This window comes from Pholis gunnellus, assembly GCF_910591455.1.
Source record: "Pholis gunnellus genome assembly, chromosome: 15".
NCBI classification, from domain to species: Eukaryota; Metazoa; Chordata; class Actinopteri; order Perciformes; family Pholidae; genus Pholis; species Pholis gunnellus.
This window is the reverse complement of record NC_136542.1, coordinates 746,742-764,244: the sequence shown is the minus strand read 5'-3', so window position 1 is coordinate 764,244 and position 17,503 is coordinate 746,742. Positions and strand designations below refer to the sequence as shown.

The window sequence follows — 17,503 nt, the reverse complement described above, 5'->3', positions numbered from 1 at the left end:
TTTATGCAACATTTGGAAATATAAGTTGAATCTACATCCATATACGACATATATGTTTGTCATATTGGTGACAGATAGACAATGACGTATTATTATAAAATAATAAATAAGTAGCAGGTTATTTATATATTCATTTATTACCATCTGTCAGTATTTCCTGTATTTTCACTGTATTGTTTTATAATTTGTGCATCATTTATTATTTATCTATCTATTTATTCATCTATATATTTATTTGCTGCTGTCATTCATTTAGTCAACATGAAATGTTCTTCAATCATATTTAATAAATATTAGTTTTATAAAACATGTTGTCACAACTATGTGAATAAAACTACAGCTGCTAATGTTTCAGCACATCATTGATGACAAATGATGAATTATTGTTTATCAGATCAAATATAATATCATTGTGTTAATGTGGCCTGAATATTGTTTCTCCGTTTCCTTCTTCTTTAGACACTTTTTACTGCTTTGATGTGATTCACGTCTAAATATCTGATATTGATTATTATCTAATAAAAAGTTCCCGTTATACAAACTCAAATAATCTGTTTCTACGGTAGAGTTGAATCTGTAAAAGGTTAAAGTGTTCACACTGTTATAATTACACTCCGTACTGTAAAGAACATACAACAGGAAGTGTAGAGGAAGTGTAGAGGAAGTGTAGAGGAAGTGCAGAGGAAGTGCAGAGGAAGTGTAGAGGAGGCAACGTGCCGTTTCTTTTCTTCAGAATTCAGAATGTTGCAGAATGTTTCAGAATGTTGCAGAATGTTGCAGAATGTTGCAGAATGTTGCAGAATGTTGCAGAATGTTTCAGAATGTTTCAGAATGTTGCAGAATGTTTCAGAATGTTGCAGAATGTTGCAGAATGTTGCAGAATGTTTCAGAATGTTTCAGAATGTTGCAGAATGTTGCAGAATGTTGCAGAATGTTGCAGAATGTTTCAGAATGTTGCAGAATGTTGCAGAATGTTGCAGAATGTTTCAGAATGTTGCAGAATGTTTCTTTTTCCAAGAAACAAAGTTGATAATCTCAGCTCAGACGAAAGTCTGCTGCACAGTTTACTTTATTATTATTGAAACTATTCACAATGTGTCTGATGGAATACAAACAGACATGTACTACATATGTAATACTATAAATGTCCTTTTTAGAAGACACATTTGTTTACAAACTATGTTTGTTTGTTTGTTGTTTTGTATTTTTCTCATTCTTATTATAAGTGTGCTCATAACATAGTGCTCAATAATACAACATGCCGATATATGAAGTGGAGAAGTTTAAACATCTCTTATTAAATAACATTTTAAATACAGTGTGCCTATTTACCAGTGAACGCTGTTTTAAATGATGAAATATATGATATGATATGATACGTATATTTGCAATAAAATAACCATAAATCCCACATTTTATGATCAGAAACCAGTTTTATAAAACTACAAAAAGGCGGATATGAAATTCATGTTTTCATATGTGAAATGTGATATTTCATATAAAATGTCCCAAACATTTTGAAATGTGAATTTAACACAATTTACAAATGCACCAAATGTTAATAATGAATCTTCACATTTACATTTGTCTTTCATATGCAAAAGTCTCTTTGTGTTTAAAAGAATGTATTCATGAAAATCCTCTCTGATAAAAAGTTGTGTCTATTATTTATTTAGCTAAAGAAGCTGATAGATGTTATCTATTCATTTATAAATATAAAATACTTAACCCTTTAAAATCACCAACTTTGGAGGCAAACTGACAAAGTGCTTTTATTTGGAGGAAAGGACGTTTCAAATAAATGTTAACTACAAATACTTTTATATTTATGATCAAGTTTGCAGAGTCAACAGTGTGTGTGTGTGTGTGTGTGTGTGTGTGTGTGTGTGTGTGTGTGTGTGTGTGTGTGTGTGTGTGTGTGTGTGTGTGTGTGTGTGTGTGTGTGGGTGTGTGTGCGCGTGTGTGTGTGTGTGTGTGTGTGGGGGGGGTTGTGTACTACAGTGTGTTCTCCGCCATATTGGTCAAAGGATACACACTGAGCCCTGCTTAGCTAAAAATACACACTTCAACACGCCTTGTTTAGTCGTACAGTCGGCAAACACAACGACAACACAGAGACAAACACACACACACACACACACACTCAGCCAGCCAGTAAGCAGGCAGAGGCTGCTGGTGTGTGCTGACAGATTTATATTACACCTCATTATATTATTTCATGATGTTTCTGTGTCACATCGACTGCTTTGCTGCTGATTCTGTTTGATGCTAATCTGCTGTTGATTCTGTGGTCAGATTATTGCAGCGTCGGCGCCTGTTTGATGGACAGATACTGTTTATCACTCTATGTCTTCAAAATGAGCCAAAATGGAGGAGAAATTCTGTGTTTTTCTCTTTCATTTATTTTAAAACATTAATATAAAAACAGGACAGTTTAGCTAATGTATGCACTTATACCCACACATTTGTATCAGGATGGAGGATCATTATTTATGCGCTGTTACCATTAAAACAACGGCACCGGCTGCAGTTGGGTTTAGGAAAAAACAAAGTACAATTTGTGTGGAAAATAAACGTAACATAAGTCAGAAACGCCACGAACATAACTTAAGAAACAATGGGACGTTGGTTTCAAACAGCAGTCTCTGGGTCACAAGTGCATATTTTCTTAATTGTGTAAAAACCAGAACATGTTGGTGTTTTACAGATGTTTGGGAGACTCTGGACTCCCAGTTTAAAATCGGGATAATCGGACGATCGAAACGTCGGTTACCGTAGTTAGCAGCTAAAAACAAGAGTAAATGTTAGCGGCTAATATATCAAACTGTTTAATGCTAACATTAGCAGCTGAAACAGTTGGGTTAAATATTAGCTGATAGGTTAGCAGTTAAAACAGTTAAATGTATGCTAAAGCTTAGATTAGCAGCTAAAATACTTTAGCTCTGCTTATTTCACTTAAGAAGCTAAAACAGTTAGAAAGCTAATACGGTTAGCAACTTAACAATTTGGTTAGATGTTGCTAACTAGTTAGCAGCTAAAACAGTTTGGTTCATGCATTTAGAGATTGGACCATGTAGACCTAAAGTTAACCTAAACTCACTCATTTTAATCTTATCTGAAACATCTGCAGCCAAGTTAGAAAATAAAACCAAAATCTATTTACAATCGTGACAAAGTGAGTAAATCACTTCCAGTTGAACGCTTTGTAAAAAGGTCATAAATTGGACAGTTAGGTTGAATTAACTTAACATGAAGCTTGACTTCATTCAACTCAATGTTTTAAGTCACAATAAGTTCTGAAATGTGCCTAAAAGTAGCAAACAAACACTTTAAGTTGATTGTATTTGAAAGTGGTAAACTCTAAACTATAGAACTATAAGAGAGTATAAAGTGAGCTTCATGAAGAGAACCGGAGCTCTGATAACATGTGAGCTGTGAAGTGCTCGCTGCTGATCCGTCGCCGTCGACGCTCCATTGACGGAGATCAGCGGAGCGAACGGAGTTCAGCAAAACCAAAGATCACACCAGGTTTAAGAAAATATTATTATGTCTTGTAATTGGCAGGGGGGGGGGTCGACTGAAGACAAGTAAGGAAGGAAGGAAGGAGGAAGGACGGGGGGGCAAATTGAAACGACACCACTTTGCACTTTGACAATCGGATTTGGTGAGTTTGTTTAACCCGACAGGTCCTCACACACTCATTAAAACGATTATTCACGACCCGTCGAGTGTTTTACTGCTCGTTCACATGAACCCCCCCCTCACCAGCTACCCCTCCCAAAACCTACCAACATACGTACACTTGTACTGCTGGTAACTCTACTTTACATACTGTGTACATTTTGGTGTATTTGTACATGTGCAGCGTACCATAAATACTCTGTTCCACATTTTCAATTCAAACACAAAACATCACACATTGCTACAAAATATACTACGTGTATCATCACACATACAAATACTGGAACCAGTTAAAAGAAAACTACTTTCAAATATATCAAACTATAATCGAGTCTTTTCTCCCATAATAACCAAAATAAACCCATAATAATCATTTACTGCTGATTATTAGAATCTTTCTATAACTGACGAGTCCAAGTTTCCTTAAAGTGGCAATCTTGAACATTTTGATTTAAATAAATGTCTGTTAAGTCACTATGTATAACGCAAAGCTATTACAATATTTATATGTTTGTGTGTTTGTATTATGAACTGAGTGTCTTTGGCGACATTCATGGAAGAAATGCTGCCGTTTCTCTCCATCGTAAACAACAAATGGAGTTCTATGAACACAGTCCTGAAGAATATCACGTTAGCGCCCAAAAGGACTCCGGACGGGTTGTTTGTTGCATCAGAAGCATTTTGTGACACCAGAGAGTCACCAACAGGTACGACTTTAAAGATCTCCGCTGTGTTTGACTTCCTCAACTAGATGTTAATATTCTACTTTTTATTCCACTACATTGATTTGACACAAAAACATATGTTATTAATATAATATAAAATGTTATAAAACAACATGTTATCCATTACATGAATTAAATTGTTCTGTACTTATACGATGCCAGACTTTTACTTGTAACAGAGTATTTACTACACTGTAATACTGCTACTTTAATAAAGGATCTGAATAACTCATCAACCACTGATGACAACTGCTCATTTAGTCTTTGAAAGTTAAAACCTTCAAACTAAAGAAGAGGAAGAAAAGTAACTAAAGGGGTCAAACAAGTATAAAGTACAATATGTACCTCTGAGATGTAGTACAGTAAAAAGTACTTGCTTAAGGACACTTATATTAATCACAACGAAGGTAATATTTTGAATCTACACTTAAACACAAAGCATGTTAACTGAGCTCCTGCTATGTGTGTGTGTGTGTGTGTGTGTGTGTGTGTGTGTGTGTGTGTGTGTGTGTGTGTGTGTGTGTGTGTGTGTGTGTGTGTGTGTGTGTGTGTGTGTGTGTGTGTGTGTGTGTGTGTGTGTGTGTCCTGTTGTCAAACTGCTGCAGGAGCCTCATCTGGACCAATCAAATCCAGATTAGCCGTTTAAAGCAGAAAGACATTCCCGATGTTAATCGTCGTTGATCGACAGTCGGCTCGACGAAGCCGAAGAAAATAATGGAGACTTTACACACACACACACACACACACACACACACACACACACATTCTCACCGTACACTAATCCTAATTATTTTTCGGTATTTATTTCTCGCTCTTTGGCCTGAAATCAGCTTCTTGTCTGTTCTGAGGTCACATGGCAGCAGCAGGTTGAACTGACCACTATCGCTGGTCAAACACCAGTAAACCAGAAACCAGAGAGCTGCATGTGTCCCAACAACTCTATTGTTCTCTGTGTCAGGATTCACACACTGAGCAACCATTGCTGGTTGCTAGTTGCTGTGATTCATCATTCCACATCTCACTGGAAATGTGTGCTAATTTACCCCCAAATAAAGTCATTATTACTGCAGACGGGCTGGATTCAACCAGGCTGGTTTCACATTCATAGAAACATTCACCGGATCATTCACCGGATCATTCACCGGATCATTCACCGGATCATTCACCGGAACATTTACCGAGACATTAACCGGATCATTTACCGGAACATTAACCGGAACATTAACCGGAACATTAACCGGAACAGTTACCGGATCATTTACCGGAACATTAACCGGAACATTTACCGGACCATTTACCGGAACATTAACCGGAACATTAACCGGAACATTTACCGGACCATTTACCGGAACATTAACCGGAACATTAACCGGAACATTTACCGGACCATTTACCGGAACATTAACCGGAACATTAACCGGAACATTAACCGGAACATTAACCGGACCATTTACCGGAACATTAACCGGAACATTAACCGGAACATTAACCGGAACATTTACCGGACCATTTACCGGAACATTAACCGGAACATTAACCGGAACATTAACCGGACCATTTACCGGAACATTAACCGGAACATTTACCGGAACATTTACCGGAACATTTACCGGACCATTTACCGGAACATTAACCGGAACATTAACCGGAACATTTACCGGAACATTTACCGGACCATTTACCGGAACATTTACCGGAACATTAACCGGAACATTAACCGGAACATTAACCGGAACATTTACCGGAACATTAACCGGAACATTTACCGGAACATTTACCGGAACATTTACCGGACCATTTACCGGAACATTTACCGGAACATTAACCGGAACATTAACCGGAACATTAACCGGAACATTTACCGGAACATTTACCGGACCATTTACCGGAACATTAACCGGAACATTAACCGGAACATTAACCGGACCATTTACCGGAACAGTTACCGGAACATTTACCGGAACATTTACCGAAACACGGACCGGACATTAAATGAAACGTTAACTAAACGTTGACTTTAAAAGTTTCGAAAAAAGGGAAATTTCATTTGAAATTCATTGAAGTTTTCCATTTGTGTCAACAGAAAACACTGTTGGTCACTGTGGTATTAATACTTTTACTGTTACAGAGTATTGTTATTGTGTGGTATTAATACTTTTACTGTTACAGAGTATTGTTATTGTGTGGTATTAATACTTTTACTGTTACAGAGTATTGTTATTGTGTGGTATTAATACTTTTACTGTTACAGAGTATTGTTATTGTGTGGTGTCAGTACTTTTACTAGCACAGAGTATGTTCAGTACTTTTACTGTTACAGAGTATTTTTACTGTGTAGTAATTATACTGTCACAGTGCTCCACAGTGAGTACTGCAGTACAAGTACTAACAGTAGAGTACTTGTATCCGTGTTGCACATTGTGACAGTTGGAACCCTGATTTCAGTGAAACACTTCTCTGTAAAGTTGCAGAACTTGCATGAAAAGGATTAAAGTGACTTTAAGTGTGGAGACACTTGATCCTATACTTCCCAGAATGCAACTTAATCTGCTATAAGCTTTTAGTCCGGTGGTCTCAATCCCGCATTACCTGGAGACCACTTGGCATTTTTCCAACACAGTATAAATATATTTGAACTACACTTCTGTGTCCCTTGAACACATCGTGTAGTTTCTCATCTCAGTTGGTTAAATATTAAACTTCAAATAAAGAAGCTCGTATTTATGCTTTTGATTTTGCAGAAAAGTTAGAAAATGATGCATATAAAGTCAAATAAAGTGTAAACATGTTGGAGACTTGTGTTAATGTGGTTTAAAGGAGAAGTTCTGTTTCTCAGACAATCATTCATTTAAAGTCGATATTTATCACTACAGGTGGAAAACCAACAGGTATGAAGTCACAAGTCTTCTTTTCCTTACGATTGACTTCAGTTTTAACAAACACACATTTTAAATATACTGGACAGGTATTCATGCATTTTGTAAACTTGATATTTTATTGCTCTGAAGAGTCCAGTACGACTGGTTCAGGACTCTCAGTTCTGCTCGTTAATACAGAAACAAGATCAACACAAAAACAGAAGGAAAGAAATAATCATCATAATTCAACAAGAAGAAGACGATGTGTGACCGAATGAAACTAACTTTAATACGGTTTGATGTCTGTCGTTTCTATCCAACAAACAGGAGGAAACAGAGCATGTGTTAGGGACTACTTTCAGCGGCGGATGAATCCACAGTGAGTTTTTGAGTCAGGATAAAGTACAGCGTGTGTTTTAATGTTGATGAAGGTTTAATTCCTCGATTATTAAAGTGAGTTAAAACGTCACTCGTCAGTTTATTCTAATGAACACAGATAATAAATAATGTGTAATAATTTAGTGATGTTGAGAGGAACTCTGCTCCTCCTGACTAGTAATAACATCATTATTAATATATTAATATCTTTATTAATGTGTGAACTACAGCGATTAAAACCAGCTCCTGATCACCTGAGCGATGTGACGATATCAGTACGCTGATCTCACACACACACACACACACACACACACACACACACGGAGTTTGTAATATTAATCATATTTAAATATGTAATAACTGAAAGTAAAAAATAAATATATTTTTTATTGTTTTAATTTCATTTAATTATTTATTTGTTTTTACAAACGTTGGTGAAAAAATGTTTGTGTTTCTGTAATAAAACAAACTATATTATTTATTTTGTTGTTATATTGGAAAGCAAATTTAACCTATAAATAGATAAATAGATAAAAATACATTCTGAACCTTTTTGACTTGTGTTATTGTATATTTAAAGTTTGTATATTTATTATAAGGAGACTTCTGTCTGTTGGTGCAGAGAGAGAAGCTGAGCCAACAAACAATGAAACAGCTGCATCATCATCATAAATCATTAAATATGAGTTATTACAGACAGGCTGTATATCCGGTGAGCTTTGGTGTCTGACGGGAAGAAACCGGAGCTCCTCTCCGGTAACGGAGCGAAGCTCCGCGGGATCCGCGCGAGTCGTTTCATCTCAGCTGTTTTCTGACGATAAAATAAAATAAAAGAGAATAAAACTTCCGCAGCTGTGAAGGAGGGAAAGACTTTTATTTTGGTAAGGATTAAAGATTTGTATTTCCGCTTTGAGTGAAACATCAGAACTACGAGGCTGCGCGAGGCTTCACAGCTGTGATTTAAAAAATCATAAAATAAAATAACGACTGAATTCATATGAAGACCACGTGCTTCACGTCCACGTCACCCCCCCTCTGAGTGCAGGTGTGAGCAACACGTGGTCACGTGGTGTTCGAGTCACACGTCACAAGTTAAAAAAACCAGAAAACACCAAACACAGCGCGCGATGCGATTTAACTATAAAACACAGTATAATATATAAAAAACGGATTTTAAGTTTCACAGAATAACAATTCAAATCTATATTTACCAATATTTGTAAGAATAATTTATTCCCGAAAATATGTTTATTTCTGTTTTCGTTCATAATTATTAATACAGTTTTGATTTCTTCAAAATAAAGACGTGACATCATTATTCACGTGTTTCACGTCCAGATTTTATTTCCGGTTTTAAAGATGATTTACTAGAATTATGAACGAAATGAATGAATGAGCTGCTGCTTATTTATGCTGATTCAATATTTGATTCATTATTAAACTTTTAGATTTGTTGAACTTGTGTTCTCAGTTTTTACTCATTCACACATATTTATTTATTATGTTTCATGTGTTCATCTTGTTTTATCCTCACTCATAAAGAGAAATGGTTATTGTCTTGAAATTATTTGAGAATATAGAAAATATTGTGATTATTAATCTGTGTAAATAAACACAATAAATAAATGAAACGATACGAATCATCTTCCAATAAGAAACAAACCTCAAATCATTTCAACAAGACGTTTAAATTATTAAATATCATTATTATTATTATTATAAATTAAATCTTTTACTTCAACATTTTTAAAGTTCGTTCTTTTCACTGTTGGTCACAGGCGTTTTTCTAAACATCCAGATCAGAGGTCTCTTGTGTTTAATGCCTTGCTCAGAGGTTCATATGAGACAGTGAATGTGGAGCTTGTGGGGCCCCTGGTGGTCTGAGGCCCCCGGTGGTCTGAGGCCCCTGGTGGTCTCCCATCTTGTTGGTTATTAAACCTCCACTTTAGTTAAATCATAAGCTTTGAATTAAATACATTTCTATCATCATTTACTCAGACTTTCTGTTTTTATCCATAAACTGAATTCTTTCAGGTTTCAAACCGACTAGATGAGAGATTTGACGAATCAACAGGTGAAAATAATCACAAGTTGCAGCTTTAAACTATGACACAATTACAATGTTGACACAACAGTAGCTCTAAATCATAAACAGTAATAATTTTCTCCATTATATAACATATATATTAATATATAACATATAGAGAGAGAGAGAGAGAGATGGATTTATCACCAGTAAAACGTTTCTCCTCCTCGTGAATCCTTCTCGTCTTCAATCCCACATTTGACTTTTGACACATTTCAGACAATTATCTGAGATCAAATACGTCAAACAGATTGTTTTTGTTCAGTTTTAGTTCTATTTCTGGATTTAAAGTCGATGTAGAAATAAGATGAAATTGATTTTGTAATTTTGGATTGTTATATGTGATTTAAAAGGAACAAAGAGGTGTTTTTGTTACAAAAAAGATCATTGTTTGCATTTGAAAAAAATAACATAATGGAAAAAATTAAATATAATGTAACGTAACAACTTAACACAACAACTTAACCGAACATAACAACGTAACAACCTAACAACCTAACGCAACAACGTAACAATGCCACAACCTAATGTAACAACGTAACAACGCCACAACGTAACAACGCCACAACGTAACAACGCCACAACGTAACAACGCCACAACGTAACGTACAACATCACGTCACGATGTAACAACTTAACTAACGTAACAACATAACGCAACCTGACGTAACAACAGCGTAGTGTAACAGGGTAGTGTAACAGGGTAGTGTAACAGCGTAGTGTAACAGGGTAGTGTAACAGCGTAGTGTAACAGGGTAGTGTAACAGCATAGTGTAACAGCATAGTGTAACAGCGTAGTGTAACAGCGTAGTGTAACAGGGTAGTGTAACAGCGTAGTGTAACAGGGTAGTGTAACAGGGTAGTGTAACAGGGTAGTGTAACAGCGTAGTGTAACAGGGTAGTGTAACAGCGTAGTGTAACAGGGTAGTGTAACAGGGTAGTGTAACAGCGTAGTGTAACAGGGTAGTGTAACAGCGTAGTGTAACAGGGTAGTGTAACAGGGTAGTGTAACAGCGTAGTGTAACAGGGTAGTGTAACAGGGTAGTGTAACAGCGTAGTGTAACAGGGTAGTGTAACAGCGTAGTGTAACAGCGTAGTGTAATAGGGTAGTGTAACAGCGTAGTGTAACAGCGTAGTGTAACAGCGTAGTGTAACAGCGTAGTGTAACAGCGTAGTGTACCCTCAGTAGAATTACATCATGGTAAAAGCAAGTTTTCATTTTGGCTTCACACGGGACACATGGTTTTTGTAAAGGCTTTAAAACTTCACAATAAAACTCCTGAAACTCTGCTGCTATAGAAACATTTCTCAGAAGCACTTCAGCAGATTATTTTCCAAAGAGCAGTCTCACTTCATGCCGGCTTTTTACAATTTACCAATTTGGTGCCATCATTTTCTTCTCAAATTTGTGTCAATGTGGATTTATTTGTCACGTAACTTCTGCACTTCAGTGGTTATTTTTACCTAAACTCTGATCTTATACTGAACCTAACTGAGTTGTTTCCTGAGGAGACAGAAGTTTATTTTGAAAAGACTGAATGCGTGAAACGAACGGAAATCATCACATGTGACTGGACTTCAGTAGGAAAACCTCCACAATCTCAAGTTACAAATTTGTGGCAGAAAACCCAAATAATGATGTTTTGCTCCAAATAGAAACTCATCACTGAAGTCTGTCTGAAGCTGCTTTAGTTGTGGCTTCAAGAGACGTTTATTGACCAAAACAAATATTTTTAAGTAAGTTTCATGATTGAATTTTACATTTTGGTCGCACATTAAAACCTTGTATATGCGTCTTTAAAGGCTCTAACATTTAGGGGGATCTATTGGCAGAAACGGCCGCCATCTTCCTACCGAAGCCCAGAAGGGACAAACCAAACACTCTAGAGAGAGACGTTCAACGTCTGACACACGAGATGTTTCAGTTCGTTGCAATCTGCAGCGTCACCACTAGATGTCACCGGATGGAACACGCAGCACCTTTAAATACACGAATCACGAATCTTAAACGTGACGAAGAAGCTTCTGAATGAACTCCAGCTGCTTTAGACTGGAATTTAAGAGAAATTTAAGGACTTTTTATTTCTGCAAAACTAAAACTTTCTTCTGTATTTTCCTTCTTGCAGCTCTAACAGCAGAATAAAAAACATCAGAAATATTTTGTGTTGCAGAAAAGAAAGAGTATCTCCCCCCGTCCTTCTGTTGCTTCTTTTGTCTTTTGACTGCTGGTCACCCCATTTAACACGGGGCAGATAGCATCAGGGCCACAGAGATTGGGTTCCCCGGCAGCTCCATTGTTGGGGGGGGGGTTCTTGCGTTACAGTCGGACTCGTTTAACTCGCAGCCCTCTTTTAGGAAATGAACAAATTGCTGCTGAAAGTCTGTCTTTGTTGTTTGGGGGGCTGATCTCAGAACAGCCGACAACAAACAACCTGAGAGAGAAAATCAGAGCGAGGCCGGCCTGAGATCAGCTGATAGGAGCTCTAGAGTCTGGAAGAGTCGGATATTAATATGTTTATTATGTTAAACATGCAGCTGGTTTTATTTTTTAGGTTGGTGCCAAAAAAAATAAATTGAAATTGAAAGTGTTTCTTTTTTTTTCCTTATTTTCAGACATAAGGGCCAATAAAGGTCTCCAATAGAAACCTGGTTTTGGGTTTTTTTGAAAGTTGATATCTAAACATTTATGATTGTCAGTTACTTACGACGAAGACTCAGTTAAAAAATGTAGTTTGGTGTCAAAAAAATTCTCAAAATTGTTTACGAGTTTTTAAAACTGGATTTAAAGGAAAACTGAACAATAACGCTGAGAGATATTAATTTCTTACTTTGGTGCCGTTTTCATGGTGGAAACTGGATTTAAAACGTCAGAACCTCAAAACTGCTTGTGACTCATTTTGGTGGTTAAAATGTGATTTTCAGGCCTGAAACAGAAGCCAACATTCAGCATTCAGCCATCTTCATGAAATATCAATATCATGAGATATTTTCATTACATTTCAGCTTTTGGAGTTTTAAGAGTCTGTTTGTGGATTTAGATCATTGTTGGACTCTGAAAACCTGGTTTCGGTTTTAAAGATACTTTCAAATAGAATTAACAAAAACAGAAAAGAGCAGACGATGAACGTGAATCACTAAATATTTCCTTATTTGCCACAAAATGTTCAATATTGAACTGCATGAATTTCAAACTTTGAAAAGCTGAAGTTCAACATTAGTTGTAATTTGATGCCAAAAACATTCAAATGAAATATTTTCATGGAAGAAAACTCTTATTTTGTATATCTAAGAGATTTTCTGTAAAATGTAAAATATTCAAAAATAGTGAAGTTGTTGTAAAATAATGAAAAACATTTGTTAGCAGCAGGTTTGACCTTTGACCTCCAGACTGACTCAAACAAATGAATAACGAGCTTTAATTCAAACTAAACCAACAGAAACCTTCAGCTTCAAACAGCAGCACGTGGTCGTTATGTGGTCAGTCACCCCGAAACAGGACCTCAGGTGAGGAAGAGGAAGAGGACGAGGAAGAGGAGCAGCGTCTGTCTGCACATCGGATTTTAATAAATGTTTCTTTAAAGCTGCAAGTTTAAAAGGGTTCATTTAACCCGATTCTTTTTATGTTTCAATGTGTAAAATAAATATAAATACTATATATATATATATATTTATTTATTTATATACAATAAATACTATATATATATATATATATTTATTTATATACAATAAATACTATATATATATCTATAGTATTTATTGTATATATAGTATTTATATTTTTTTCACTTTAAATGTGCAGAAAACAAACCTGAGAACAGAAAGAATAAAAAATAAAAGCTGATTTAAATGTGACTTTCTTCAGAACTAGATGAAGAAGCAGATTTAAGGAAGCAATAATCATAATAATAATAATCTGTAAAACAAACGAGAGAAAAGTTAATGAGGCAACACACCTCAAATGAACCGAGAAGATCAAATAAAAGATTCTCATTTATAGAATGAAGACATGAAGATTAATGCAGAACAACAATCTGCATGTTTGAAAGAATGAAGTTTAGTTTTAAGCTGAAAAATCTAAGAAAACACGCAGAGATCAAAGGAGCCGACAACAACCCGAACAGCTGATCCTCAAACAGGAAGTCTACAAACATGGTTCATCTTTAAGGAACCAACAAACATCACGGGAACACCGGAACACCGGAGCGACACCCAGAACCAGATCCAAACCAGGACCAGAACCAGATCCAGATCCACCTCTAAACCAGATCCGCCTCTAAACCAGACCCTCCTCTAAACCAGACCCGCCTGCAGACCTCTACCGGAGGAACAAAAATCTGCTTTTTATGACAAATGTTTATGAGTTTGATCTGATAATTCAAACGAGGAAACACAGAGCAGCGACATTTAAAGTGAAGAAGACACACACACACACACACACACACACACACACACACACACACACACACACACACACACACACACACACACACACACACACAAGCCGGAGGTGAAATAAAAACACATCACGTAAACAAAAGTGTCCAGTTTTCTCCAAGTTTACAGAATTTCAGTTGACGAGATTTTAAACCTCTGAAACCAAATCAGCTGTTAAAGGTGACGCCAGTCTGCGGGAGTCCCGCACAGGAAACCCCGCACAGAGCCGCGGGCCGCAGCTTCCCCTGCACAGAGGACCGGATGTCTCTCAGTCTCGTGCATCTTTTTTCATCCAAACGCGTAAATCTGTGCGCACAAAAAGCTGCTGCGCATTTTTCCACCAGCGCGCGTGCGTAAACAACAACAACAAGCAAAAGAACCCAAAACACAAACGGTTCTGTGTCTGGTGGTTTAAAGCGCGCGTTCACGACACACACGATTTAAGCTTCAATCCAGAAATAATAATAAATTAAACTTCAAAATAAAGATTTTAAAAACTAACTAACTGTAGGTGTGTGTTGTGTTCAAGTACCTGGTGATAAAAACAGACAACACGGACGGCAGGAGTGAAAGAAGACAAAAGCATCTGCGTTAGTTATGAATGTAACCTATTCTTTTATTTGTATTTTTTATGATTAAAACATTTTTTTCTCTTTTTTTAACTTCTGTAAGCGACAAACACGGGAATAAGAATAAGACCACAATAGTATCACAACCATGAAAAATTGTTTTTAGAGACGACAATAAAGGACAATCATTCCAAGTATTAGATAATGAGGCGCTTCTTCTTCGGGCTTCTTTACATTGTTCTTCCTTTTGGAAAAGAAGGAAAACCCCAAAAAATTCTAATTACAAATAGACATTTTCTCTCTCTTTTACTAATCACAGAAATAAAAGAAGAAGAAGAAGAAGAAGAAGAAGAAGAAGAAGAGGTGAAGGTCGTTGTTAGCGGCGATCACGTTTACAGTCAGAAGCACGTGACAGGCTGCACCGCGGAAAATATCCAACAAAACGTTCAAAACAGAATTCATGTTAAATTCACGCAGTTTTCTAACGCGCTTCAGTGTTTCATCTACAATAAGAAGGAGAAGCGTTTAAGGCCGCAGCACACATTCTCCTCTCACTGCTTCATGAAGCGCGTTTAAACGCGTGAGTTCTACTACAACAGAGTCTTTGGTCTCTAAACGTACATGAAGAGTTCAAACTGAGGAGCGCCGCCGCACCGTGACGGCGGGAGCGCAACAAAAACAATGTGTTTAATTAAAATGAGTCCAATCAAATCATTCTTCTGGCCCGCACGAGACCTGATAATACTGCAAACATGCGGCCACAAAACCTGCTAGAAATATTAATATTAATATTATTTTAACCTTTTTTTTATCTCAAAATTAGATGAAACTATTTGAAATACACATTCTATGAAAAGTAAAGCCTCCGACAACAAGAACAGAAACAGCCTCCCAGCATCCTCTCGGTTTTTTAGCTCAGGTCACATTGCACGTCGCTGACACTTTAATACAGACAAACCCGACACGTATAGGAACAGACGGTATGTACACAGAAAGTCAACCTGCAGGAGAAGAAGAGATAATAATAATAATATTAATATTAAAAAATACCTGGAAACGTCAGCGCTGCTGTCTGTGAGTTTCTCTGCTGCTCTTTTTTGTTTCTCCTCTTTTTTTCTATAGGTAGTTTATAATAATTTTGTAATTGTTTTTTACAATGTAAATGTTCAGTGTAAAATGTTCCAACTTACAGTTCCAGTCATTTTACGGGTTTTCATGGATGGGTGGAGGGTGAGGGTGTTAGTGGATCAGCGGGTTGGAGGTCGGACCCTGAGTTTGATGCGTAAAATAGTCAGACAAACCTCCGGAGAGTCCCGAGGAGAAGGCCGGCAGAGAGCCGGACAGAGTCGGCCTCAGAGAGTCACACTGCAGCGAGGAGGACGGAGCCTGCGGGGAATTGGAGGCCGAAGCCCGGGCGGCCTGCAAGGAGCCGACACCGGACTGCGCGGTCATGGACGGGTGCGGCACGTGGGGGAAAAAGTAACTGGTCTGCCCGGCCAGCAGGTTGACCGAGCACGGGTTGAGGGAGTACGTGGCCCCGGAGCAAGGCACGGAGAGGCCGCAGGGCACCGCAGAGGCCGCCAGGGCCGCTGCCGTCAGGTGGTGCGTCGCGTAGGGGAGATCCCCGCCGACCAGCCGGTCCATGCTGAGCCCGTTGGAGGACGGGAACGACGAGTGGCTGTTGCTCATGTTCTGTGTGAGCATGGTGCTGTAGGACATGGGGTGACCCGGGTAGCCCGAGGAGGTCCCGTTGTAGCCCAGGGCGCTGCCGGCCCGCGGGTGGTGCAGGGACAGAAAGGGGGACATGGGCCAGTACAGGGATCCGGCGCGGTCCATAAAGGTCAGCCCGGAGGTCAGCCGCGCGCCCCGCTTAAAGGCCAGCTTGGCCCGGGACGTGGTGGAGCGCCGCCGCAGCTTCCCGGTGGTGCCGCCGATGAACACGTCGTCGCTGCTCGGGTCCAGCATCCAGTAGTTCCCTTTGCCCGGGTCGTCGTAGTGCCGCGGCACCTTGACGAAGCACTTGTTCAGGCTGAGGTTGTGCCGGATGGAGTTCTGCCAGCCCTGCTTGTTCTCCCGGTAGTACGGGAAGTTCTTCATGATGAACTCGTAGATGCCGTTCAGGGTGAGCCTCTTCTCCGGACTCTGCCGGATCGCCATCATGATGAGCGCGTTGTAGCTGAACGGAGGCTTTTCGTACTTGCCGCTCTTCTTCTCGCCGTCTTTCCCTCCGGCGTCCCCGTCCTTCCCCTCCTTCTTCTCCTCCGACTTCTCCTTCTCGTCCGGGCAGCTCTCCTGGCTCGAGGAGTCACTTTTAGGATCCGCTTTGCCGTCCTGCTGCGCGGCCGGGAGAGGAGCCTTCTGCTCGGCTTCGTCCGCGCCGCCGCCGCCGCCGCCGGGCCGGTGGATGTGGTGGAGGTGGTGGTTCTGGTGGTGCTGGTGCTGGTTCTGGTGGTTGTTGTTGTCGCTTTGCACGGCCTCCGGCACCAAACTGTTTATACTGAACGATGATTTGGGAATCATTTTCACCTCTTTGCGCTCTCCCATATCCAACATCACCGGGCAATGAGGGGGGAAAATGGCAACGAGCAGAAGCGACGAACACAGCTGGGTCTCAATCTGTCCGGTCTGCGCCCGCGAACCAGGACGGGGAGGAAGGAAGGGGGGAACGACAGGAAGAAAGAAAGTATAGCCCAACAAACTATTTCATGTTCGGTTTGGGGAGGAAAGAGGAAACACAACACACACACACACAACACACATGTACACACACAT

General features: G+C 38.9%; 1 protein-coding gene across 1 annotated transcript; it reads right to left on the bottom strand.

The window, feature by feature from the left end:
* Window positions 1–15,970: 15,970 nt before the first annotated feature.
* Window positions 15,971–17,284, bottom strand: foxg1a (forkhead box G1a; the record flags this gene model as incomplete). Its single annotated transcript, XM_079175150.1, has 1 exon — window positions 15,971–17,284. One exon carries the CDS (start codon window positions 17,282–17,284, stop codon window positions 15,971–15,973), a length of 1,314 nt encoding a protein of 437 aa, XP_079031276.1.
* Between the last annotated feature and the right edge of the window lie 219 nt (window positions 17,285–17,503).